General features: G+C 36.9%; 1 protein-coding gene across 2 annotated transcripts in view; it reads right to left on the bottom strand.

The window, feature by feature from the left end:
- UBE2Q2 (ubiquitin conjugating enzyme E2 Q2) overlaps positions 1-26,845 on the bottom strand; it is a 67,881-nt gene that overhangs the window by 22,948 nt on the left and 18,088 nt on the right. For both annotated transcript variants that reach the window (XM_059912680.1, XM_059912679.1), the window contains 5 exons: positions 22,090-22,146; positions 19,088-19,228; positions 16,106-16,190; positions 14,694-14,754; positions 13,852-13,942 (listed from right to left, as the gene is read on the bottom strand). In XM_059912680.1, coding sequence (XP_059768663.1) covers positions 13,852-13,942; positions 14,694-14,754; positions 16,106-16,190; positions 19,088-19,228; positions 22,090-22,146 — 435 coding nt within the window. The remainder of the gene's footprint in view (positions 1-13,851; positions 13,943-14,693; positions 14,755-16,105; positions 16,191-19,087; positions 19,229-22,089; positions 22,147-26,845) is intronic.

Here is a 26,845-nt window from a genome sequence, read left to right as displayed (position 1 = left end):
AACCTGCTGTATAAAAAAATAAATAAAATTCAAATAAAAAAGAAATACACAAAGGTGTTCCATGTCCAATAGAACTATATAAAGGAACCATCCCAATAATGATAGACTAGGTAATTTGGATCAATCCTCTGGCTAAGAATTAGAAAAGGTAGACAAAAATGTACAATTACAGAGCTAAGATCAGGAAGAGAAAGGGAACCCCAGAGAGTGGGGCCTTTTTTTTCCCTTTGCGTTTTCTTTCAATTACAGGAGATGAAGATAAGAGGTTAAAGAAGCTAGGGCTAAGAAGATAAAAATTGGATTTCAGGGTCCACCAAGGGAAGTCTTTACTAGTCTCCAACACTTTAGGTTGGGACCCTGAAGGACAAACCACAAACTGCCCTGAAGGAATGAAGCCAACCTTTACATCATCTCAATGCCTTTCTGGATTCAGTGATCCTGGATTGCTACTGCCCAAGCACCTGACAGGGGCAAAGGTACATCTTCTCTATAGAGGAACAGCATCCAAGGCTTCAAATTACCTCTCTAATTTTTCATATATAATATCTATCACCAAAAATAACCAGTCATGAAAGACTTAAAGACGGCCATGTGAGGCCTGGTCTTCTTGCACTTGAGGCTCCACGTGAGTTGCTTGCATGCAAAGGGCAGCTTCTCATAATATTGACATTCAGTCCAGGAATCCTCCACTGTAACAGCTCCTTTACTTTGCAGTGAAAATTGCTTTGTATGTATATTATGACATAGTATGAGTGTGTTTCATGTTTGGTAATTGCAATCATTGTTGCTTTTGTTGTGGTCAACCATGTACAATACTTGGTGTCAGTCTATTTATCTCTTGTAAAAATAAAATACAGTGTGTGTGTGTGTGTGTGTGTAAAAAAAAAAACAAAACAAACAAACAAAAACAAAGGGCAGCTTCTCCAGGTTCTTTCCCTGTGCTAAATGTGGCCCTGCAGCTTGTCAGTGCCCTGGGCAGTGCTTGTGGCCTCAGTAACCTGGGTGCCCATGTGTCTGTGGTACACCCGAACCAGGGGTCTGTCTAGCTTATGTCAAGTCTCCAGGGAAAGCCATTTTTTCAATGCCTACAATGGAATGGCAAGGCCTCTGATAACCAGGTGTAGAAGATATGCTTGCTCTTCAGGGCACAGTTCAGAATAGGGGACCTTCAACATGGCAGAGACTAAGACATGGAGATCACCTTTCTCCCCACAAATACATCAAAAATACTTCTACAAGTGGAACAACTTCTACAGAACACGTACTGAACACTAGCAGAAGACCTCAGACTTCCCAAAAGATGCCTGAAGGTGACCTACACGCACAAGGGGGGCCAAAACCAAAGCTGAACAGCAGGAGTTGTGGGAACAAAGAGAAAGGGAAATTTCTCCATGCAGCCTCAGGAGCAGCGGATTAAATCCCCACAATCAAGTTGATGTACCCTGCATCTGTGGGATACCTGAATAGACAACAAATCATCCCAAAATTGAGGCAGTGGACTTTAGAAGCAACTGTAGACTCAGGGTTTTCTGTCTGCGACTGATTTGTTTCTCATATTTATGTTTATCTTAGTTTAGTTTTTAGCTCTTGTTATCATAGGTGGATTTGTTTATTGGTTTGGTTGCTCTCTTCTTTTTTATTATTATTTTTTATGTTAATAATTTTTTGTTTTTTATTTTTTTAATTTTTATTTTTATTTTCTTTCTTTTTTTCTCCCTTTTCTTCAGAGCCATGTGGCTGACAGGGTCTTGGTCTCCGGCCAGGTGTCAGCCCTGAGCCTCTGAGGTGGGAGAGCCAAGTTCAGGACACTGGACCACCAGAGACCTCCTGACCCCCCATAATATCAATTGGCGAGAGCTCTCCCAGAGATCTCCTCCTCAACGTTAAGACCCAGCTCCACCCAATGGCCAGCAAAGCTCCAGTGCTGGACACCCCATGCCAAACAACGAGTAAGACAGGAACACAACCTCACCCATTAGCAGAGAGGCTGCCTAAAATCATACTAAGTTCACATACACCCCAAAACACACCACCACACACGGCCCTGCCCACCAGAGAGACAAGATCCAGCCCCACCTACCAGAACACAGGCACTAGTCCCCTCCATCAGGAAGCCTAACACAACCCACTGAACCAACCTCACCAACTGGGGGCAGACACCAAAAACAACAGGAACTAAGAAGCTGCAGCCTGTGAAAAGGAGACCCCAAACACAGTAAGTTAAACAAAGTGAGAGGACAGAGGAATATACAGCAGATGGAGGAGCAAGGTAAAAACCACCAGACCAAACAAATGAAGAGGAAATTGGCAGTCTACCTGAAAAAAAATTCAGAGTAATGAGAGTAAACATGATCCAAAATCTTGGAAATTGAATGGAGAAAATACAAGAAACGTTTAACAAGGACCTAGAAAACTACACAGCAAACAAACAATGATGGACAACACAATAAATAAAATTAAAAACTCTCTAGAAGGAATCAATAGCAGAATAACTGAGGCAGAAGAACGGATACGTGACATGGAAGATAAAACAGTGGAAATAACTACTGCAGAGAAGAATAAAGAAAAAAGAATGAAAAGAATTGAGGACAGTTTCAGAGACCTCTGGGACAACATTAAATGCAACAACATTCGAATTATAGGGGTCCCAGAAGAAGAAGAGAAGAAGAAAGGGTCTGAGAAAATATGTGAAGAGATTATAGTTGAAAACTTCCCCAACAAGGAAATAGTCAATCAAATCCAGGAAGCGCAGAGTCCCATACAGGATAAATCCAAGGAGAAATACACAAAGACACATATTAATCAAACTATCAAAAATTAAATACAAAGAACAAATATTAAAAGCAGCAAGGGAAAAGCAACAAATAACATACAAGGGAATCCCCATAAGGTTAACAGCTGATCTTTCAGCAGAAACTCTGCAAGCCAGAAAGGAGTGGCAGCACATATTTAAAGCGATGAAGGAAAAACCTACAAACAAGATTACTCTACCCAGCAAGTATCTCTACCCAGCAAGGATCTCATTCAGATTCGACGGAGAAACTAAAACCTTTACAGACAAGCAAAAGCTAAGAGAATTCAGCACCACCAAACCAGCTTTACAACAAATGCTAAAGGAACTTCTCTAGGCAGGAAACACAAGAGAAGGAAAAGACCTACATGAACAAACCCAAAACAATTAAGAAAATGGTAATAGGAACATACATATCAATAATTACCTTAAATGTCAGTGGATTAAATGCTCCAACCAAAAGACATGGACTGGCTGAATGGATACAAAAATAAGACCCATACATATGCTATCTACAAGAGACCCACTTCAGACCTAGGGACACAAACAGACTGAAAGTGAGGGGAAGAACAAATATATTCCATGCAAATAGAAATCAAAAGAAAGCTGAACTAGCAATTCTCATATCAGACAAAATAGACTTTAAAATAAAGACTATTACAAGAGACAAAGAAGGATACTACATAATGATCAAGGGATCAATCCAAGAAGAAGATATAACAATTGTAAATATTTATGCACCCAACAGAGGAACACCTCAACACATAAGGCAAATGCTAAGAGCCATAAAAGGGGAAATTGAGAGTAACACAGTAATAGTAGGGAACTTTAAACCCCACTTTCACCAGTGAACAGATCATCCAAAATGAAAATAAATAAGGAAACACAAGCTTAAAATGACACATTAAACAAGCTGGACTTAACTGATATTTATAGGACATTCCATCCAAAAACAACAGACTACACTTTCTTCTCAAGCGCTCATGGAACATTCTCCACCAGAGGTAATATCTTGGGTCACAAATCAAGCCTTGGTAAATTTCAGAAAACTGAAATCGTATCAAGTATCTTTTGCAACCACAACACTATGAAATGAGATATTAATTAGAGGAAAAACAACTGTAAAAAACACAAACACATGGAGGCTAAACAATACGTTACTAAATAACCAAGAGATCACTGAAGAAATCAAAGAGGAACTCAAAAAATACCTAGAGACAAATGACAATGAAAACACGATGACCCAAAATCTACGGGATGCAGCAAAAGCAACTAAGAGGGAAGTTTATAGCAATACAATCCTACCTCAAGAAACAACTCAAATAAACAAGCTAACCTTACACTAAAGCAATTAGAATACTCTGGTTTCTCTTCAGATAGAATAAATCTTTCGCCTTTTACTAAAAAAAAAAAGCAATTAGAGAAAGAAGAACCAAAAAAAACACAAAGTTAGCAAAAAGAAATCATACAGATCAGAAATAAATGAAAAATAAATAAAGGAAACAATAGCAAAGATCAATAAAACTAAAAGCTGGTTCTTTGAGAAGATAAACGAAACTGATAAACCATTAGCCAGACTCATCAAGAAAAAAAGGGAGAAGACTCAAATCAGCAGAATTAGAAATGAAAAAGGAGAAGTAACAACTGACACTTCAGAAATACAAAAGATCATGAGAGATTACTACAAGCAACTGTGTGCCAATAAAATGGACAACCTGGAAGAAATGGAAAAATTCTTAGAAAAGCAAATCTTTCTGAGACTGAACCAGGAAGAAATAGAAAATATAAACAGACCAATCATGAGCAGTGAAATTGAAACTGTGATTAAAAATCTTCCAACAAACAACAGCCCAGGACCCGATGGCTTCACAGGTGAATTCTATCAAACACTTAGAGAAGAGCTAACACCTAGCCTTCTCAAGCTCTTCAAAAATACAGCAGAGGGATGAACACTTCCAAACTCATTCTATTAGGCCACCATCACCCTGACACCAAAACCAGACAAAGATGTCACAAAAAAGAAAGCTACAGGCCAATATCCTGATGAACACAGATGCAAAAACCTTCAACAAAATACTAGCAAACAGACTCCAACAGCACATTAGAAGGATCACACGCCAGGATAAAGTGTGGTTTATCCCAGGAATGCAAGGATTCTTCAGTATACCCAAATCAATCAACGTGATACACCATATTAACAAACTGAAGAATAAAAACCATATGATCATCTCAATAGATGTAGAAAAAGCTTTCGAAAAAATTCAACACCCATGTATGATAAAAACTCTCCAGAAAGCGGGCATAGAGGGAACCTGCCTCAACATAATATAGGCCATATATGACAAACCCACAGCCAACATCGTTCTCAATGGCGAAAAACTGAAACCATTTCCTCTAAGATCAGGAACAAGACAAGGTTACCCACTCTCACCACTGTTATTCAACATAGTTTTGGAAGTTTTAGCCACAGCAGTCAGAGAAGAAAAAGAAATAAAAGGAATCCACATGGGAAAAGAAGAAGTAAAACTGTCACTGTTTGCAGATGACAGGATACTGTGCAGATGACATGATACTATACATAGAGAATCCTAAAGATGCTACCAGAAAACTACTAGAGCTAATCAATGAATTTGGTAAAGTAGCAGGATACAAAAGTAATGCACAGAAATCTCTTGCATTCCTATACAATGACGATGAAAAATCTAAAAGAGAAATTAAGGAAACACTCCCATTTACCATTGCAACAAAAAGAATAAAATACCTAGAGATAAAACTACCTAAGGAGACAAAAGACCTGTATGCAGAGAACTAAAAGACACTGATGAAAGAAATTAAAGACGATACAAACAGATGGAGAGATAGACCATGTTTTTGGATTGGAAGAATCAATATTGTGAAAATGACTATACTACCCAAAGCAATCTACAGATTCAATGCAATCCCTATCAAACTACCACTGGCATTTTTCACAGAACTAGAACAAAAAATTTCACAATTTGTATGGAAACACAAAAGACCCTGAATAGCCAAAGCAATCTTGAGAAAGAAAAACGGAGCTGGAGGAATCAGGCTCCCTGACTTCAGACTATACTACAAAGCTACAGTAATCAAGACAGTACGGTACTGGCACAAAAACAGAAATATACATCAATGGAACAGGATAGAAAGCCCAGAGATAAACCCAGACACATATGGTCACCTTATTTTTGATAAAGGAGGCAAGAATATACAGTGGAGAAAAGACAGCCTCTTCAATAAGTGGTGCTGGGAAAACTGGACAGCTACATGTAAAAGAATGAAATTAGAACACTCCCTAACACCATACACAAAAATAAACTCAAAATGGATTAAAGACCTAAATGTAAGGCCAGACACTATAAAACTCTTAGAGGAAAACATAGGCAAAACACTCTATGATATACATCACAGCAAGATCCTTTTTGACCCACCTCCTAGAGAAATGGGAGTAAAAGCAAAAATAAACAAATGGGACCTAATGAAACTTAAAAGCTTTCACACAGCAAAGGAAACCATCAAAAAGACAACCCTCAGAATGGGAGAAGATATTTGTAAACGAAGCAGTGGACAAAGGATTAATCTCCAAAATATACAAGCAGCTCATGCAGCTCAGTATCAAAAAAACAAACAACCCAATCCAAAAATGGGCAGAAGACCTAAATAGACATTTCTCCAAAGAACATATACAGATTGCCAATAAACACATGAAAGGATGCTCAACATCACTAATCATTAGCGAAATGCAAATCAAAACTACAATGAGGTATCATCTCACACCGGTCAGAATGGCTATCATCAAAAAATCTACAACAGTAAATGCTGGAGAGGGTGTGGAGAAACGGGAACCCTCTTCCACTGTTGGTGGGTATGTAAATTGAAACAGCCACTATGGAGAACAGTATGGAGGTTCCTTAAAAAACTAAAACTAGAACTACCATACGACCCAGCAATCCCACTACTGGGCATACACCTTGAGAAAACCATAATTCAGAAAGAGTCATGTTGGGCTTCCCTGGTAGCACAATTGTTAAGAATTCACCTGCCAATGCAGTGGACACGGGTTCGAGCCCTGGTCTGGGAAGATCCCACATGCCACGGAGCAACTAAGCCTGTGTGCCCCAACTACTGAGCCTGTGCTCTAGAGCCCATGAGCCAAAACTACTGAGCCTGCGCGCCACAACTAATGAAGCCCACGTGCCTAGAGTCCATGCTCCGCAACAAGAGAAGCCACCACAATGAGAAGCCCGCATACCGCAATGAAGAGTAGCCCCCGCTTGCAGCAATCAGAGAAAGCCCGCACACGGCAATAAAGACCCAACACAGCCATAAATAAATAAATTAATTTATTTATTTATTAAAAAAACAAAAAACTAAAACAAAACAAAAAAGAGTCGTGTACCATAATGTTCACTGCAGCACTATTTACAATAGCCAGGACTTGGAAGCAACCTAAGTGTCCATCGATAGATGAATGGATAAAGAAGATGCAGCACATATATACAATGGAATATTACTCAGCCATAAAGAGAAACGAAATTGAGTTATTTGTAGTGAGGTGGATGGACCTAGAGTCTGTCATACAGAGTGAAGTCAGTCAGAAAGAGAAAAACAAATACCATATGCTAACACATACATACGGAATCTTAAAACAAACAAACAAAAAGGTTCTGAAGAACCTAGGGGCAGGATAGGAATAAAGACGCAGACGTAGAGAATGGACTTGAGGACACGGGGAGGGGGAAGGGTAAGCTGGGACGAAGTGAGAGAGTAGCACTGACATATATACACTACCAAATGTAAAACAGCTAGCTAGTGGGAAGCAGCTGCATAGCACAGGGAGATCAGCTTGGTGCTTTGTGACCACCTAGACGGGTGGGATATGGAGGGTGGGAGGGAGACACAAGAGGGAGGGGATATGGGTATATATGTATACATATAATTGATTCACTTTGTTATACAGCAGAAACTAACACAACATTGTAAAGCAACTATACTTCAATAAAGATGTTTTAAAAAAAAAAGACTTAAAGATGACCTGATCAGAAAACAAGAAGCAAAGTACAGACAAAACTACAAGGGGTCAAAATAAGAGAGTTATCAGACACAGATTTTAAAATAACTATGCTGAGTATGCGCAAGAAAAGGCAAGATTGAAAACCCTGGCAGAAAATTAAAATTATAAAAATGAACTATATAGGAATTCTGAAGCTTAGAAATACAGATACTGAAGTTAATAACTTAATGGATGAGTTTACCACCACGGAGACTTGGAAGAGAAATTCAGTATGCTAGAAAAATAGGTCAGAAAACATCCCAAATGAAGCTAAGAGAGAGAAAAATGTGGAAAATGCAGATAATAAACAAGACATAGGGAAATGTATTGAAAAGGCTAATCATATACGTAGAGTCCTAGAATGGGACAAACGCCATATCTGAACAGATAATGCCTGATAATGTCTGAAAATTCTCCAGAACTGATTAAAGGCTTCATGAGATTTACACACTATAAATACTTCAAGAGAAACAATGGAAGTTATAATAGGGGAATGATATCTTTGAGGTGCTGAAAGAAAGGAATCTCCATCTTAAAAATCTATACACAATAAAAATACTTTCCAAAAGTGAGGTCCAAATAAAGATATTTTCCTATAAGCAGACCCACACTGAAGGAAACAAAAAAGGATATTCTTCAGGCAAGAGAAAGAAGATCCTAGACGGAAACCTGGAGAATAAAGACCATGAAAAGAGCTAATATGTACAAAGATCCAAATGAATACTGATGAATTATGTAACAATAATGTATAAGGTTTTAGATAAATATAGAACTAAAATGCATGACAACAACAGCACGTATTTGGCAGGGTGTACATGTTCTATGGTCTTTGCCTTGACAAGGAAAAGGAAAAACACAAATTAACAAATTTATATTATACTTTGACAAGCTAAGGATATGTATTATAATTGTAAGGTAGTAAATTAGAGTAAAGGATGATAAGCACCAAGCTAACAGAAGTGGGAAACTGGAGTAATAAAAAAAAAAAAATCCAAAAGAAAGTGGGAAAAAAAAACATGGAGCAAGGACAAGTAAATGAGACAGATTTAAACCCGAATAGCAATACCAACATTAAATGCAAATAGATAACTGCTCCAATTAATCTGACAACGATCATCAGATCTGATAAAAATATATAAAGGCAAGATGAGAGAATAGAACCTCAGCTAACTCTCTGGCTGCGCAATTCTCTGTTTCAAATTTTCAGTCCTGGAAACTGAGGTTTCCAAAAGAATAAAACTTTTTCTCTCAATGAACTGAAGTAAAGATGGTAGCTGAAGTGGCCAAGAGTGTTAGAGGTCAGTCTCTAGGGGCCAGGAGGCCAAGAAGGCTACCCCTCACTTTCCTACCACAGAGGAGTAGAGCAACAGCATACTGCCTCCATGAAGACATGTCAGGAAGTCTAAGAGAAACTACTTCTGATTTCTGGGTTCAAAAAAATGAGAATTAGGAAACTAACGCCTCTTAAAAAATCAATCTGCAGGTAAAAGAGCTAAACAAACATTTGTTTCATCCAGTTATTTCTAAGGAACACAAAACTACAGTTTTAACTGGAAAAATAACCACCATAATTCCAGTACCTTACTACCCATCCTCAAGTAAGATTCTGAGGAACATGTAAACTATGTAAATTCAATCCTAATAGGAGAGGGGGATAAAAAGCACACTTCTGACGGCTAAAACAGATAATCTCAGCTATCTACTGCAAGGCAAAAAAGAAGAAATCTACCCACACAAGAAACCAGCTTAATGACAGTTATTACAATCCATTTCCAAATAAGTAGCTTACCTTTTATCTACAATTTAACAGATAAAGAAAGGCATAGATGCAAAGCTTGGTAAAGTACCACTTCATTTAATTTCCTGTATTTCAGATCTTTAAATATGTGATCCCAAATGAGTGACTACAAAACCTTGTTTTTATATATATAAATTTATTTATTTTATTTATTTTTGGCTACATTGGGTCTTCGTTGCTGCATGCAGGCTTTCCCTAGTTGTGGTGAGCGGGGGCTACTCTTGGTTGCGGTGCGCGGGCTTCTCATTGCGTTGGCTTCTCTTGTTGCGGAGCATGGGCTCTAGGCACACGGGCTTCAGTAGTTGTGGCTCGCGGGCTCTAGAGCACAGGCTCAGTAGTTATGGCGCACAGGCTTCGTTGCTCCACGGCATGTGGGATCTTCCCAGACCAGGGCTCGAACCCGTGTCCCCTGCATTGGCAGGCAGATTCTTAACCACTGCGCCACCAGGGAAGCCCCAAAACCTCTTTTAATTGATTATGTGACAGTGAGAACTCCCTTCATTTTAAGTAATCCTTCAGATTAACTATTCTACATCAAAACACAGGGATTCTATTCCATAAACTCTGTACCTTGGAACTCAGTAATCAAGATTTTACAGAAATAAAAAGGTGTGGGGTTGGTGGGGGCGGGGGGGGCGGGGAAGGGGGGTTGTTTACAGGCATTGGTGGGCGGGGTGGAGGAAGGTTTCTGTTTAAATAGATATGCAAGAGGGAATTCCCTGGTGGTCCAGTGGTTAGGACTCCACGCTTTCACTGCCAAGGGTCCGGGTTCAGTCCCTGGTTAGGGAACTAAGATCCTGCAAGGAACTAAGATCCCACAAGCCGTGTGGGTGTGGCCAAAAAAAGAAAAAAAAAAAAGATACGCAAGCTATTGTGGTATACTAACTCAGAAACTAAGAACCTCAGGGTTTACAAGGATGTCATAAAGTTATCCAATTTCCAAATCAACACCTTGGGCTTCCAAGCTATTCTCAGCCATGAGGAACATTCTATTTTTAAAAGACTAGAGCCATCATCGGATGGCTCTAAATAGTTATAAATCACCTCCTTATATTGAGTTGAAAATTGTCTCTTTACAGTTTGACTTACTAATTCTATTGTCATGCCTTGTGTTCATCAAAAACTAATCAAACTAATGTGTATACATACATAGCCCTTCAAATAGTTGAAGACAAGCTATCAGGAACCCCCATGTTCTCCTCTCCAAATCTATAATTTCACCTGCTATCTTAGGACATGGTACGGAATCTTTCTAATCCTTGCTACTATTCTCTAAATAAACCCAGATTTGTCTAAATAAACCCTTCTTAAAGTACTACCTCAAAAGTCAACTCAGTAGTTCAGATGTGGCCTGAGAAGCCAGACCACCACTTCCTTACCAAGTTGCTGACAAATCTAATAGGTCCCATTCCCTCCTACCCCTTTCCCCTTCCCCATCCTTGTGTCATGTTACATCTCAAGTTTCATTTTCTTATTCTTCATGACCCTCAAGTTGTCACCATGGCCATCCAAGGCCCTAAATACTGTTCATGCTCCTTCTGTGAATCCTTCTTTCTGAGTCATACCTGCTAATCCTCCGAAGTCTATGAATCCTGATACTAATAACTTGGTAATTGAGTTTAAGGTCCTCTTAGTAAGGTCAGTTAGCTCAAGGCAATCACATTCTTCCCAGGCCTCTTAAGAAATACTTCAACCCTAGCAAAGGCCCTTCTTTCTGGTATCAGGAACCATGGTTCAGAAACACAAATCCAACAGAATTTCAGCCATTTACCTCCCAGATCGTCCCCTCCCTGAAGTTCTATCTAGAGCAGGAAAATATAATGAAAACACTATCTGCAGTCACAAGTCCTTCAGTTTCCTGGTCAAGATTTCAGATTCCCTAAAAAGATATCTCTGAAAGAGGAAGTGAGAGGGGAGGGGCCCACATCAGTCTTCAAAGATACTGATAAGGTTCTACTTCTTAAGCTTGGTGTTGGGCCTATGGGAATACGATTTAATATGACTGCTTAGATTTCAGGTTAAAAATATTTTTCATGTATTTTTTAAAAAGATACGTTCCGGGCTTCCCTAGTGGCGCAGTGGTTGAGAATCTGCCTGCCAATGCAGGGGACACGGGTTCAAGCCCTGGTCTGGGAAGATCCCACATGCCGCAGAGCGGCTAGGCCCGTGAGCCACAATTACTGAGCCTGCACTCTGCAACAAGAAAGGCCGCGATAGAGGCCCGCGCACCGCGATGAAGAGTGGCCCCCACTTGCCGCAACTAGAGGAAGCCCTCGCACAGAAACGAAGACCCAACACAGCCATAAATAAATAAATAAATAAATTAATTAATTAATTAAAAATTAAAAAAACAAAAAAGATACGTTCCCAGGGGTTTGTTTCACCATATGAATCAGTAAAAATACAGTCACTAGCAATTTCAGTAAATATAAACCAGATTCACTCTCTAGGAAGACAACCCAGTTGATAGCCACAATAATTTCTACAATAACAAAGCTGTGGGAAAACAATGACATTTGACATTTGGGCTATTTGAAGAAAGTTCAATCATAAATGAGGATATAAGCCCAAACAAGAATATACACACACAAAAGCTAAGTAAGCAGCTTTCAGAAAATTACTCCTTTTTGCAAGTATAAAAGTATCCTTTCATGCCTTTTGTTTTCTTCCTTCAAAACATCTCATATCCATCTACTCTCACCTATTCCTACCACTACCAACCTTCATTGCTCTTTGCCCAGATTAAAATCAAAGTCCCCAGCTAGTCTCCCAGAAATCTACTCTATCCTATCTAAACTCTACTCTGATGCTGAAGGCATACTAATTCTTTTTTAAAAATAAAATAAAAAGCCTAACAGATCAATCATGCCCCTGCCTAAAAACGTCTGCTGGCTTTTTACCGCATTAAGGTAAGCCCCCAGACTCTTCATCATGATCTCCAAAGCCCTATAGTTTTCATCACAGATTTCTCCCCAGAAGGACTACAGGCTCTTGAAGAACAGGGATTGTTTAGATGCCCCACATCCTCAAGCCTTCTATAGCACCTAATGCATTGAAGTCCACCTAACTGAAATGGGAAAAAAAAAAAAAAAAGTTTATCTGCAAGACAACTGTTACACAATTTTTTCTCAATTTCAAAGAACAGGTCAAAAAGAAGCTCCAAATAATTAAAATATAACCCCTTAGAAACACTTCCTAGTTTTTTTAAACAAAGATTTAAAACCACTACATTTAATCTAGATTCCATTGCTTTAACCTTTATTTTTTAGCATCTTTTAAAAACACTTAAATATAACACATAAATTTAGAAAAGTGCATAAAATATAAAGGTACACCATTACACACTAGCATGAAATAGTATCCATGCAACTACCACCCTGGTCAAGAAACAGACTATAGTCAATAAACAAGAAGCCCCCAGGTGTCCCTTTCAGCTCACAACTCCCTCCCCGCTTACCTAGATGTACTTGCTATGCTAAACTGTATGGTAATCACATCTTTGTTTCTCTTGATAGTTTTATTGCCCAAGTATGAATCCATAAGTATTTCTCATTTTTGTTCCACTAAGAAGCCTTCTTAGAATAATTTTTTCCTAACTCCTCCCCGTCCTGCTCCCCGACAAAATTTTTCACACCACAGACATACTGTGTATCTATTTATGTATTGTGGCCCTTTGAAGGGCTACAGACTATTGTAATATCTAAGACTTTTTCACTCCAAGGACCAATTTTCACACCATTTGGGGGAATACTGCCTCCGTGAGAATGCATGCTTAAATAATATAATTCAGTTTTACCTATTTTTGAGCTGTACAAATGAAATTGTACAAAACATGTTTTGGGAATCTGGTTTCTTTTGCTCAACACTGTGTTTAAGATTCGTCTATCTTATTGCACATAGCTCTATTCTGTTTTATGAATACCACAGTGCTCCATTCTATTGGAACAGACACTTGGGTTATTTTTATTTGAGGCTATTACAAACAATGCTGCTTTGAACATTCTTGTGTTTGTCTCCTGGTGCATCTAAGTACTCATTTCTTGCAGGTTATATATCTAGGAGGAGAATTCCTGGACCACAGGATATGAGTATCTTCTACTTTACCAAGTTATACCAAATGGTTTTCCAAAGCAATTGTACAAATATACGTTGCCATTAGAAGCGTGTGGAGTCCCCTTACAATTTTCTTACCTTAAAAGAGAAGTTAAGCAAAATATATTCTATGCCTTCTTTTTCTTTTAAGATCTGAAGATCACTGTGCAAAGGACTATCAGGATCAACCCTAAGAATTACAAAACGAAAAACAGTTCAAACAAAAAGTCAGATTTTTTTTCTCACTAAACTCAAAAATGAACCATTCCAAGAGCTAAAACAAAGCCCCTAGGGTAAATTCCAAACAGAGAAGGTCTAAAGCTGCTCTATGGTTCCCGGAAAAACAAATTAACTATAGCCTCCAACTCCTTGGGATTAAATGTCCAAAAGGAGATCACAGTATTCTACATCTACTCTCCTAAGGGCATGCAAAGTTAGCAGTTATTCTAAAGGAAAGGGTCATATGTACATAATCTTCTCAAGATAGTCTGCTTCCCTCAAACTGTATTATTAGACAAGGGGTTCAGGAGAGAAATTTACCCTGGACAAGACCAGAAAAAGTGAAATCACTAACAAAATCTAAATTTGTCTACAACTGTTCTATATATTCAGGCCCTACTCAAATTTCTTATTTCAAATATAAACTGGTTGTCACAGTCAATCTCATCAAGTTATTTATACACTTTTGTTTGTATAGTTCCTAATTGTCTCACTGACTCCATGAAACACTTTTTCCCACAGCTGGCCCTTCTTTTTCTCCTCCTTCTTTCTCACTTTACTTACTAAGCCCAAGAAACAGCTCATTTTAACAACCTAAGAACTATTTCTACAGAAACAGTAAGTAAAAGCCACAGTAAATAGGTATCAAATTAAGGGGGAAAAAATCTCCACTGTGATAGTCTACCATTAAAAAGAGTGGGTTAGCATAAAAAAGCACTTACTTCTGCAGTTTAACATGCCAGTCATATAAACTGTCATTTATGAGTTCCACTGAATAAATCCCTGTAAAGGTATAGGGCATGTTAGTTACTCTTCATTTGATCTTATAACTATTGCTCTGGTGTAAATGTATACACTAAATAGCCAACAAAAGCTACAAATTTTGCCATTAAACCATGGAACAACTAAGCTGTATTATAAATATTTTGGTGCTGGAGCTGAGTATCTTATGCCCTTAACAGATGGACAACTAAAGCCATCAATGAAGAGGATTTTTGGGGTTGAAAAACTTTACCATCAATTGTAAGAGGAAAAAAAAACGTATGCAAAATTATATGTACTTAAGACTTTTCTCCTATGCATATATGCAAACAGTTCTATTAAAATGGAATCCCTCTACATATAGTTTTATAATCTTTCTTCAACTTTTTGGGACATCTTTCCATTAGTATATAAAAATTTATTGTCAATCTTTTTAATAACTGTAGTAATTTATTTTATGGATAAGCCATAACTTAATTCCACCATATAGCTGGTTATTAATTTAATTTTTTGCTACTACAAATAATGCAGTTAACAAGTGACGACTGAACATATTAAGGTAAACCAGTATTCAAATATTTAACTTTATTATGTTTCTACACACAAACTTTTAGATTTCTTATAAGAGGAACTGTTAGGACACCAAAACTTCTAATAACCTCAGAAACAAATCTGACTTATCTTGCTCTCTATGAAGTAGGGGGGTTTTTTTGCTTGTTTGTTTTTAAGTAAGCTCTAGTGATTTAGACTTGATCACTCTGAAAAATTCTGAATGGATCATAATGCTACCTTTTCAAACAAACTAAAGTTTGGCTCTTTCTCTTATTCAATACTGTTAGACTCTCTGCAATAATATGAGGGAATTTTATTTCAATTAGAGAGGTTCCACAATATTTAAGCCTTATTGGGTAAGAAAGAACTCTTAAGTCAAACTATAAATTTTTAGAAGTAATACCTTTAAATACAATAAAAGTTGATTATGTTGTTTTCAAAAAAAGGAAAAAAAAAAACATAAAAATCAACTTGGCAACAGTTCTCTGTTCATACAATAAAACATACTCATCTTATTTACTTTCCAAAGCATATATTTCTTGTACCTTTCCCAGAAGATAAAAATTATGAGTTAATCCCCATCAGCAAGAAGACAACAAATTATGTGTCCATAAAAAACATTTTAAAAATCCAAACAAGTGAACTCATCCTATTTTACCCCCCACATCTTTTGGTAACTTGATTAAATTTGTGTTTCACATTCCTAAAATAAAGTTAATAAACATTTCTGTTTCTGTCCAGTTATAATATAAGAAATGAAGTTACTATCTGACAATTTAAAAGGGCATAAGGACAACAGCAGAGATCCAGAGGTCCTTACCTGTTTTATAACTCTGTGATCTGTATATGTCCCTGAGCTCTTTCATAAGTCTATCTGAAGCTTGTACAGACCCAGACACTGCACCCTGAAACATAAAATTTGCTGTTTACCAGGATCTACTGATTTAAATAACTAAAGATTTAAGGTATCTGAACCTGAAATAAACGTTTACAATGATATCATAAAAATGGATCACCACTCAACATTTTAAGAAGTCAAAAAAGTTAAGTTCAATTAAATCAATGATCATGAAGTTTCAGTAGGAATATAAATTTGGGGCAGGTCTGATTCATTTACTATTTGTCATCTGAAAAAAAAAAAAAAACAGCTAACCTATGTTCAGATCACTATGGCCACTCCAATAGCCTACAACTAGTAAGGGTCTATTTCAAATTCCATCAATTAAAAAAAAAAAATTTATTAATTTTTTTCTTTTTTACGATTTTATTTGGGGTGGGCAGTTTTAGGTTCACAGCAAAATTGAGAGGAAGGTACAGAGATTCCCCATATAGCTGCCCCTCACAGTGCATAGTCTCCCTCATTATCAGCATCCTTCGGAGGTACATTTCTTACAACTGATGAACCTATTTGGACACATCATTACACCTGAAGTCCATAATTTACCTTAAGGTACCTTTACCTTTTGGTGCTGTACATTCTATGGATCTGGATAATGACAAGTATCTGCCCATTATAGTAACATACAAAGTATTTTCATTGCCCTAAAAGTCCTCCATGCTCCGTCGATTCATCCCACCCCCCACCCCCGAAACCCCGGCAACCACGGATCTTTTTACTGTCTCCATAGTTTTGCCTTTTTCAGAATGTCATATAGTTGAAAACATAGTCTGCAGCCTTTTCAGATTGGCTTCTTTCACCTAGTAATATGGATTTAAGGTTCCTCCATGTCTATGTCCTGTCCTTGACAGCTCATTACTTTTTTTTTTTTTTTTTTTTTTAAGCAGGGAATAATATTCCATTGCCTGGATGTACTATAGTTTATTTATCCATTTTCCTACTGCTTTCAAGTTTTGGCAATTATGAACAAAGCTGCTATAAACATCTACATGCAGGTTTTTGTGTGGACATAACTTTTCAATTCATTTGGGCAAATACCAAGGAGCTCAATTGCTGGATTGTATGGTAAGAATATGTTTAGTTTTGTAAGAATCTGTCAGACAGTCTTCTAAAGTGGCTGTGCCATTTTGCGTTCCCATCAGCAGTTAGAAAAGTTTCCTGTTGCTCCACATCCTCACCAGCATTTGGTGTTTTCAGTGTTCCAGATTTTGGGCATTCTAATAGATGTGCAGTGGCTCCATGCATTTTTGAAAATACTAGAAGACCCTCAATGTGATACATTGACTAAAGCAGTTCCCTTAATCAGACTATAAGAATCTTATACTAACCATCTAGTTTACATATTAAGAAATTGAGAAACAGCATGTCCACATACATGCAACTGGTTTCAGTTCTTTTCAGTGTTCCAACTTCTCTGAAGATGAAAATGCACCAGTATCTTATCCTAAGACTGAATATGAATGGAACTATTTACCATAAGACAAAAACATTTAGAATGTCTTCTGAATTAAAAAAAACCTGACCTTGTAAAATTTTAAATGTTGCACCTTCAAAAGTTGCACTACACTTTGAGGTGGGGTAGAAAATCAGGTTTACAAAAGATATTACTTCCTAGCTGTGTGACTTTGGCTACATTACTTGATAGGTTAAAACCCCAGTTTCACATCTATAGAATAGGAAGAATATTTCATACAGTGGTTATGAAAATCAAATGGGAAGGCATATAAAGGTTAAAGGACTTCGCTTAGTTTGTCATGTGATAGTGTTCAATAATTTGTAGTTGTTTTGACTATAACACACAAACTGGAAGCAATCACAAGATACAGAAAGTATAGTAAATATCTTTAACTTAGACACTACAAGCTTTTTTTTTTTTTAAAATAGTCAAGATAAGGACTTGGCTAAATTTCTTTGCTTTCTAAAGAAAGATCTGCCAATTACATCAATACAGTAAATAGGACTGAAGAAGTGACAGTAATCTACCTGTTTACAACACTTGTCATCTCCTTGCATAACAATTCATTCCCTGTGTTAGAGAACCTATGCTCAGGACAAAAGAACTGGTTCTCAGATTTCATGGGTTTGATAAATAGCTCTAACACAAAGGCAGTAAGTAAATAGTAAGTGCTGAGATGGATAGCTAGACTTTCATTTGATATTTCCCTACTCTGGGCATTTTATATACATTGTTCTCATTTATTATTTACAGGAATCATCTAAATGGTACATAATGTCCACATTATAGAATTGAGGAAACTGAAGCCACACAGCTGTGTTTGTCACCATGCTGCTTCACATAAAAGATGTTAAGTCGAAAGAAAAAATTACTTTTGGTTCAGTCAGGGCAGGACAAACCAGATGGCAACTTCATGAAGAAGAAAGAATTTGAATTATACTTTGTACGAGAGACTGAATTTAAATTTACACATCCCACAGGAGAAGGGTAAGGAGAGAAAACAGGATAAACAAGTTGGAAAGTGAATGATTTCAGATGAACAGGGTAGAAAGTGGCTATCAATAGATGAGAAATGTTGGGGGTGGGGGGAACTAGGGCAACAAAACATATGGCTGAATCTACAACCAAGGCAGGGATGGAGGGGGGTGGCTTTGATTGGTATCTTATTGAATTGCCCTGTACTTATATTATTCCTATATAGCTGACTCTTGAACAACACAGGTTTGAACTGCATGGATCCACTTATATGTAGATTTTTTCAATACGTACTACACAATCTGTAGTTAGTTGAATCCTCAGATGTGGAACCGTGGATATGGAAGGCTGGCTGTAAAGCTATACGTGGATTTCGGTGCAAGGTCAGCACCCCTAACCCCAGCACTGTTCAAGGGTCAACTGTAATTACTTAACCACAAAAGTCCAGGTTCTATATATTTACACATACTTACATTTAGATGGTCTTGCCTTTGAGTCTTCCTAATTTTCTCTAATATTGCCAAATTTTCTTTTTCAATTCCTTCATCCTCTGACTTTTTCCCACTAATAGGCTCTTCTTCCTTCATCTCATAATGATCTAAGTCTTCTATATCCTACAAAAAATTAAAAAAAATAGCTTATTCAAGCTTATGCCAAAAGCTAAATTATTCCTGACTCAGAGAACAAAGAGGAGAGAATACATGTATCCTATGAGTAGGGGAAAAAGCCTTCACATTCCATTCAAAAGGTTCTCTCCTTTTATATACTATATTTTAAAGCTAGAATCTGAGTAAAGCATATTTAATGGTTTTACAAAGCCATAACTATTACCAAAGAGCCATCTTAAATCGCTTTAAATCTCCTATTAAGGGGAACTTTTGAAACAGTTTAGCATGAGGTACCAAGAACCGTAACTCGACTTCTAGAAATCTATTAGATTCAGTTTAGAACCTAGTCTAAAATGTGAACACAGATTTAGGCATAAAGATGCCTATTTCAACTTTATAACCACAAAAACAAAATCTTCATGTGCAAAATACCAGAACAGTTAACTTAATTCAATGGAATACCAGAAGACCATTAAAATGCCAACAGAGCATAATGGTTTCTTCTGTATCAATAATGAAGTGAAAAAAACAGAATATAAAAATGAATATATAGAATCTTAATTATGCCAAAATAAGCACAGAAAAAAAGAGAATAGAAGGACACATACTGAAATACTAATAATTATCAATAGAGACATTTAGTGCTTTTCTTTTTCCAAGTTTTCTGTAGTGAGCACCTATTGATTTTTATAACTAGGAAAAAAGTTAGAAAAAGAATTTGAATATCGCTAAGCCAACATCTTTAATCACTACATCATTCTTCTCCCTCCTTTCCCTTAACATCAGCTCTTACATATTTAAAAATTCTGCATAGATTTGTATAATAAATCCTAACCTTTTTCTATTATCTTACTTCTAACTTTACCTCAATCATCAAAATCTCTAAAGAAGTAGTTTATACTTTATCTCCACTTTATCAAGCAGACTAATTCACTGTGATTTCTAGACCAGGTTAATTTAGACCACTTTTGTCCAGACTCAATGGTCTTTTTCTTGGACTGCCATCTCTTCAACTCCTATTACATTCCTTTCCTATTCATACCTTGTCTATGACTTCATGCTTCATGGAGCTCCCTTCCCCTGGTTTGCACCTTTCAGCTACAATTTTCTGTCCTACACTTGTTTTCTTCAGAGTTCTCACAAATACCCTTGGCCTGTATCTCCTCCTCCTCCTCCTCCTCCTCCAACTTCAACCTCAGTCATGTTCTACTGCACAAAATTTCTCCACTTGAGTATTAATCAACACAGAACAGAATTCATCATTATCGTCTTTACAAAACAATATTCACTGTACACTATTCTCTGCTTAAGGCCTTATCAACAATCACACCAAATATAAACATGTTTGTCTCTAATTCAAGACTTAGCCATCTGCCTTTTCTAGCCAAACTTGCTTTCCAAGACTCCAATACAGCAATCTCCTTCTCCCAAAAGGACAGCCTCCAATGCACCCAAACACACCATGCCCAGGGTTGTTCTGGGCCTTTTTACCACATTATTTTAGTTGCCCAGAATATCTTTTCACCTATCCTAATTTGATATCTCCCAAGTCCATCCTACCTTTCTAGATTTCTCTAAATGTTGCTGTCCTTTCTTTATATTATCTTGTGAGGGGAAAAAAGAAAGGTACATAAACTCATTGAGTACAATGTCTACTTTATTGTACATCGGACCCATGGTAAAGGTTTTTTTTTTATCTTATTTTATTTTTTATTTATTTTTGGCTGCGTTGGGTCTTTGTTGCTGCGCACGGGCTTTCTCTAGTTGCGGCGAGTGGGGCTACTCTACGTTGAGGTGCACAGGCTTCTCATTGTGGTGGTTTCTCTTGTTGCGGAGCATGGGCTCTAGGTGTGTGGACTTCAGTAGTTGTGGCACGTGGGCTCAATAGTTGTGGCTCACGGGCTCTAGAGCGCAGGTTCAGTATGTGTGGCACACGGGCTTAGTTGCTCTGCAGCATGTGGGATCTTCCCAGACCAGGGCTCAAACCCATGTCCCCCTGCATTGGAGGGCAGATTCCTAACCACTGCGCCACCAGGGAAGTCCCAGTTTAATGTTTTCTTGCAGTTTATTCCTAAGTTAAACTGCATGAAAACATTAAAAAAAAAAAATCTATCCCCCAAAAAATCATTCTAACTGGACAATGTTAAGAACTATTTTACTTCCAGACTCACAAAACAAACCAACAACTACTTTAGTTCTAAGGCATTCTAAGAAGTGTATTTTAGATTTAAGGTAATAACCTAAATTAATTCTAAGATCCAAACAGAAAAATGTTTTAAAACCAAGACTGTGGAACTCAAATCCTTTTTATCAGGTCAATGTAGAGACACAGATTTTCATTATGAAGTTTGAATTTAAACACAAAGATTCAGAGCCTGAAAACCTCTAAATTTTATCAATGGCTGGCAACTAAACTGATTTAAGCTCAGTGTCTTTGGAATTTCCTCTTTGATATTCTTAGATGATTTTTCAACATGAGGTAGTTTTCATTACTTCTAGTGAATAGTCGCTGAAATGTCAAATTCTCCTTTTATTCAAACACAAAACTTCTGAAACTTCGTAGTTCCTACTGTTAAACCAAATCAGGTTAAGTACTGATTACTATTAAATGTAAATATAATTTTAGTGCTAAATGTTAAGAGCTCTTATTTTCCATGAAATCAAATCCAAGGACATCAAATAAGCAATTTGCTAAAAAGCATACCATGAATTAGAGGTAAAGTCAGATTTTAGAAATTGTTTTAAATTCCAAATTCAATGTGCTTCTCATTATTCCACATTAACAATGGTTTATATAGGAGATTAGAAAATAAAATGTTCAAAAGTGAAGACAGTTATGAAATGTTATTCTTATATAGAATACCTACTTCAGCCATCTCTTCCTCTTCCTCCTCTTCTGAAGTCACTTCTTCTGCTATCCCATTCTGCAAAGAAAAAAGAGTTTGCCAGGACTACACAGAACAAGTAAGCACACACTGAGTACATCAGAAGATTTTAGGGACAAACTATCAATCATCTGTCACTGCAGTTCCACTAAGAGCTTATTAAAGTTGAAACATTTACTTTTAAATTCAGCTTTGATTTGACAAATAATATTTATCAGCTTTTTAAGAAGAAACAATTTTGAAAAATTCAACTTAATAGATGCCTTAGAAATTAAGAAAGGCAATTAGTCAAATATAAAGCAAAACAGAAAAAAATTTTAAACATATTCTAATTTAAAGTCAGAAAACATTTTACACATATAGCTATGTGTATAAGGCTAATGGCTTCTTTTGCTTAAAATACCCCAGACGATGGGTTTCTTAAAATATCTACCTTTTTAGTTTTGAAAAGCCTGAATCTTTCCATAAATGCTACTGGCTTACATTTTAAAAGGTCAAATGTGTTGCACAGCCATAGACACTGCACAAAACTAAAAGTTATAAAGGGATCACCGTTTCACTAAGGAGCTATTTTTCTTTTTTCTTTTTTTTTTACATGTCATTTACCACAATACTTCTATATGAGACACAATTTAACACTCATTCACAACGAATCTGATGAGGTTTTAAGAAGGGCCTTCATACTTAGTTTTGTCAGAGTTCATAAAGACAAGCTTCCTGGACCAGAGCACAGTTCTCCAGGACACAATATATAAAAACTTAGTAGGATTTTTTCCCCTAGAAATTCTTGCTGTATTTGTTCCAACTACAGCTGGTAAGGATCATACTCATATAGCACGCCAACCTTGCTGGCCTCTTAGTGTGTCAGAACCAGAGAGAAAAGACAATTTTTTAATGTAACTCAATGCAGCAGAAATTTCTTAACAGATTTATCTTCTCCCTTTTGGAAAAGTCTACCTGCCAGCACCTCCCCATTCACGCGCCACAGGCAGAGCACAGGTGTGCAAAACCAGGGAGGGGAGGCCATAGCAGAGAAGACTGACAATTGCTGAGGACACTCACAACAACTGACACTGATCGATGGTATACCTCATCTATAAATGAGTAGATAACCAAGCATCACCAGATATTTGAAGAAAACCAGCAATCTGAAAGAAAGGCACCAAGTTGAACAAGCAGAAAAAGTGACCTGAAGCATTATTAATGAAGGCAATAAAAGAGAATTTAAAAATCTAATAATTGGAATCTTTAGCAGTAATTGAGAAGATACTGCATCCACAAAACCTAACAAGATTACTATGTAAAGAACAAGAAAGTTCTGGGAAATCAAAAAGATCTCCCCTCAAAGAAAAAAAAAACTCAGAGGGGTCAGAGAGAACAATGGACCTAACTGAACAAAATATTTATGACTAAAGAAGACAACCAAACTGTGACATTCCCCTAAAATGTGGAGAAAAAGGAGGTGCGGGATGGGGAGAAGGTGATTAAAATAAGAGAAGAGTTAGGGAAATGGAGATAGGAATACAGAGGTCAAATATTCATCCAGCATTCATTCAGAAGATGAGGGAAAGAAAGAGACAAATGTTGCCAACCTAAAGAAGGACTTCATAATAGCAAGTGGCTCTGAATGCCCCGAAGGAATGCTGAAAAGTAAAACCCCATACTTCACAGTTAAAGAAAAAACCATGCCGACTTCCAGAAAGAAAAAATATAAAGAACTAAGAATCAGACAGGCATCAGACTTTTCATCCGTAACAACAAATACCAGAAGAAAAAAGTGTAAAGAACTTGGAAGAGACTCAATCATGAACTTAGAATTCGATATCTAGTTCCATCAGGATGGAAGCCATACCTGTGTTTGTTCAGCACTGGATCCTCAGTACTTACACAGAGTACTTTACACAGAGTCAAATAAATACTTGTTAAATGAATAATAAAAACAGACACAGTATTCAAGGAACACTCTTCATACACATCCCCACAAATCCTTTCTAGAAAAAAAGACATTATTCAGGGATGTATTTCAGAAAGGGGCAACCATGGAATACAAGAAACAGCAATAAGCGAAGACAACAGCAACATCAACGGTTAAGTCTAAGCAACTGCTGCTAATGCAGCTGAAAGGTTACAGGCCATATTCTCTGACCACAGTGAAAAACGAAAAACCCCAAAGCCGTCTGAGAATCTTTAAAAAAAAATTTTTTCTAAATAATTCTTGAATTTAAGAAGAAATGGACCCTCATGCCCCAGTAATCCACTCTTAAATACATGCCCAGAGACATACTTGCACGGGTGTACCATGTACTACAGACAAGAATGATCATGGTAGCACTGTTCCTAATGGCAAACTGGAATCAACCCAAATGTCAGTAAACAGTCAAATGGATAAGTATGTTATGGTACACTCAAACAATGGAATAAATACAGCAATGAAAAAGAACTACAGCTACACACAATATAAATGAATACACTCACAATGGTGAGAAAAGACAAACATGAAAGAATACATAGTATAACTCTTAATATGAAGCTCAAAAAACAGGCAACACTAAACCATATTGTTCAGGGTTGCATATATGAGTGATAAAACTAGAGAAAAGTAAGGAGAGGATTAGCATACAAGCGAATGATAATCTGGAAGGAGCCTGCAGAAGATTCTGTAGTGCTAGCAATGTTCTATTTCTTTACCTGGGTGGTGGCTAGGTGGTATAGTTGTCAGGTATTCACCATAACTTTTATACTAAACCTATGTCTATATGCTTTCAATACTATTATTTTGAACTTTTTCTTGCAAAATATAAGAGTAATACAAACAAGAGATGGAATCAAACTACTTAGGAAATACAAACTATTTAGAAAATAAGTATACTAAATTTTAAAACCTGTGCAATAAAGTCAAACAGCACTCGGAAGAAAACGAACACCCTTACATGTTTGATAAAAAAGCAGTTTAAATCATATTGATCCAGTAAACTAAAAAAGAAAAAGGAGAAATTATTAAGACTGGAGTGAAAAAGAAAAACATTCGATTTAACAAATAAAACTAAGGGCCAGTTCTTTCAATGGACCATTATAATAAAACAGACAAGCCTCCGACAAGTAATGAAGAAAACTTCAGGATTATAACCACAGATGAAGATGATGCAAAAAGTGAATACTCTGCACATCTTTCCAACAGCTTCAAATGTATAGATAAAGTTACCAATTTTTTAGAACCTAAAATTACTAAAACTGACAGAAGAAAAGGAAAATCTAAATAGACTAATACACAGAAGAGAAAAATGGATCAGGTTCAGATCTTTGTTTAAATCAGGCTTTCTCAACCTTGGAACTATTGATATTTTGGGCCAAATAATTCTTTGTTGTGGGGAACTGTCCTGACGTTGCAGGATGTTTAGTAACATCCTGTCTACCCACAAAAAGCCAATAGCACACTTCTCCAACCCGGCCAGCTGTGACAATCCAAAATATAGCCAGATCTTTCCAAATGTCCCATGGGAGGCAAAACTGCCCCCAGTTGAAAATTAAAACTGTTCTAGATCTTAGGAAAAAAACACAAAGCCTCCCAAGTCATGAGACTGCTTATACCCTGATACCAAAATGAAACAAGAAGAGCTTAAAAGGAAACAGACTATATTACAATCTCACTTAAAGTATAAAAATCCAAAAATAAAGTATCATATCTATTGTGTTCCACCCCCAACTACCAACCTATGTAGGTGCTGAACGTTTATTATGGGAATGCAAGGATGACTCAAAATTAGGAAATTTCTTCATGTAATTCACAAGTTATATCTTGTGAATGGAATTATATGCAGTCGTGAAAAACAAGGTAGATCTATATGTACTGTGTCCACGATATATTAAGTTAAAAACCTAAGTTGCAGACATTCTAAAGAAGCAGATTGAACATAAAATATATTCTTCTCCCATCTCTTTCCTGAGGCTCCACTAGAATTACAATGAAGACATACGATGAAGAATAAACACTGCACAAACACACAATGGTAACAAAAAATAAAAGGGGGCTACCAGCAGAAAAAAGAATTCACTCATGCTAGAAGATGACAGTGAATGGGAGAATGGTAATTAATGGAGCAAACAAGTAAAGCCATAGGATAGGAGATAATCAGGAGGCTAATTTGTCCCACAGCACCCTGGAGAGGCTCTAGACTCAGACACCAGGTACACTCGACAGCAGGAGTGATGGATAGGATTGAAAACGTAGATTAACTGAAAGCCTGTATACAGAACAAACTGTCCAGCCACCAAAACACACTGCTCTCCTTAAGCAAAACTCAGGCATACATATCTACCTCAAGCAAGAGATTATAAGGTTTCATGTCCAGAGAAACCAAATAGTTCCAGCCATCATTTATGATTATGCCAGGAAATAGGGGGTGGGGGATAGGGGGTTGAAGTCAGCTTAAATTCCTCCTAAAAGCAATCAGTTGACAAGTCTTGGCAACAAAGAACTCCCAATCAGCCTTTCAGTATACCTCTCTCAAATATGAATGAAGAAAAAGAAGGAAAAAACATGAATAAGCAATAGAGAATAAATAGATATATGAGGAAAGTCTTCAAAAAGAAAAAAAAGACCAAGATAAACTAAAATAAAATTATTAAAGACTTATTAAACTTATTAAAGAAAAATAGAGATGCTTGAGGGAGAGTATCAAAGTAACTCCTTAAAGACACTCGTGAATATATTACATTGATAAAAATAAAAATAGAATGC

Source organism: Balaenoptera ricei, chromosome 2, assembly GCF_028023285.1.
Source record: "Balaenoptera ricei isolate mBalRic1 chromosome 2, mBalRic1.hap2, whole genome shotgun sequence".
Taxonomy (NCBI): domain Eukaryota; kingdom Metazoa; phylum Chordata; class Mammalia; order Artiodactyla; family Balaenopteridae; genus Balaenoptera; species Balaenoptera ricei.
The sequence above is the reverse complement of the archived record's forward strand: the minus strand, read 5'-3'. Positions and strand labels throughout refer to the sequence as shown.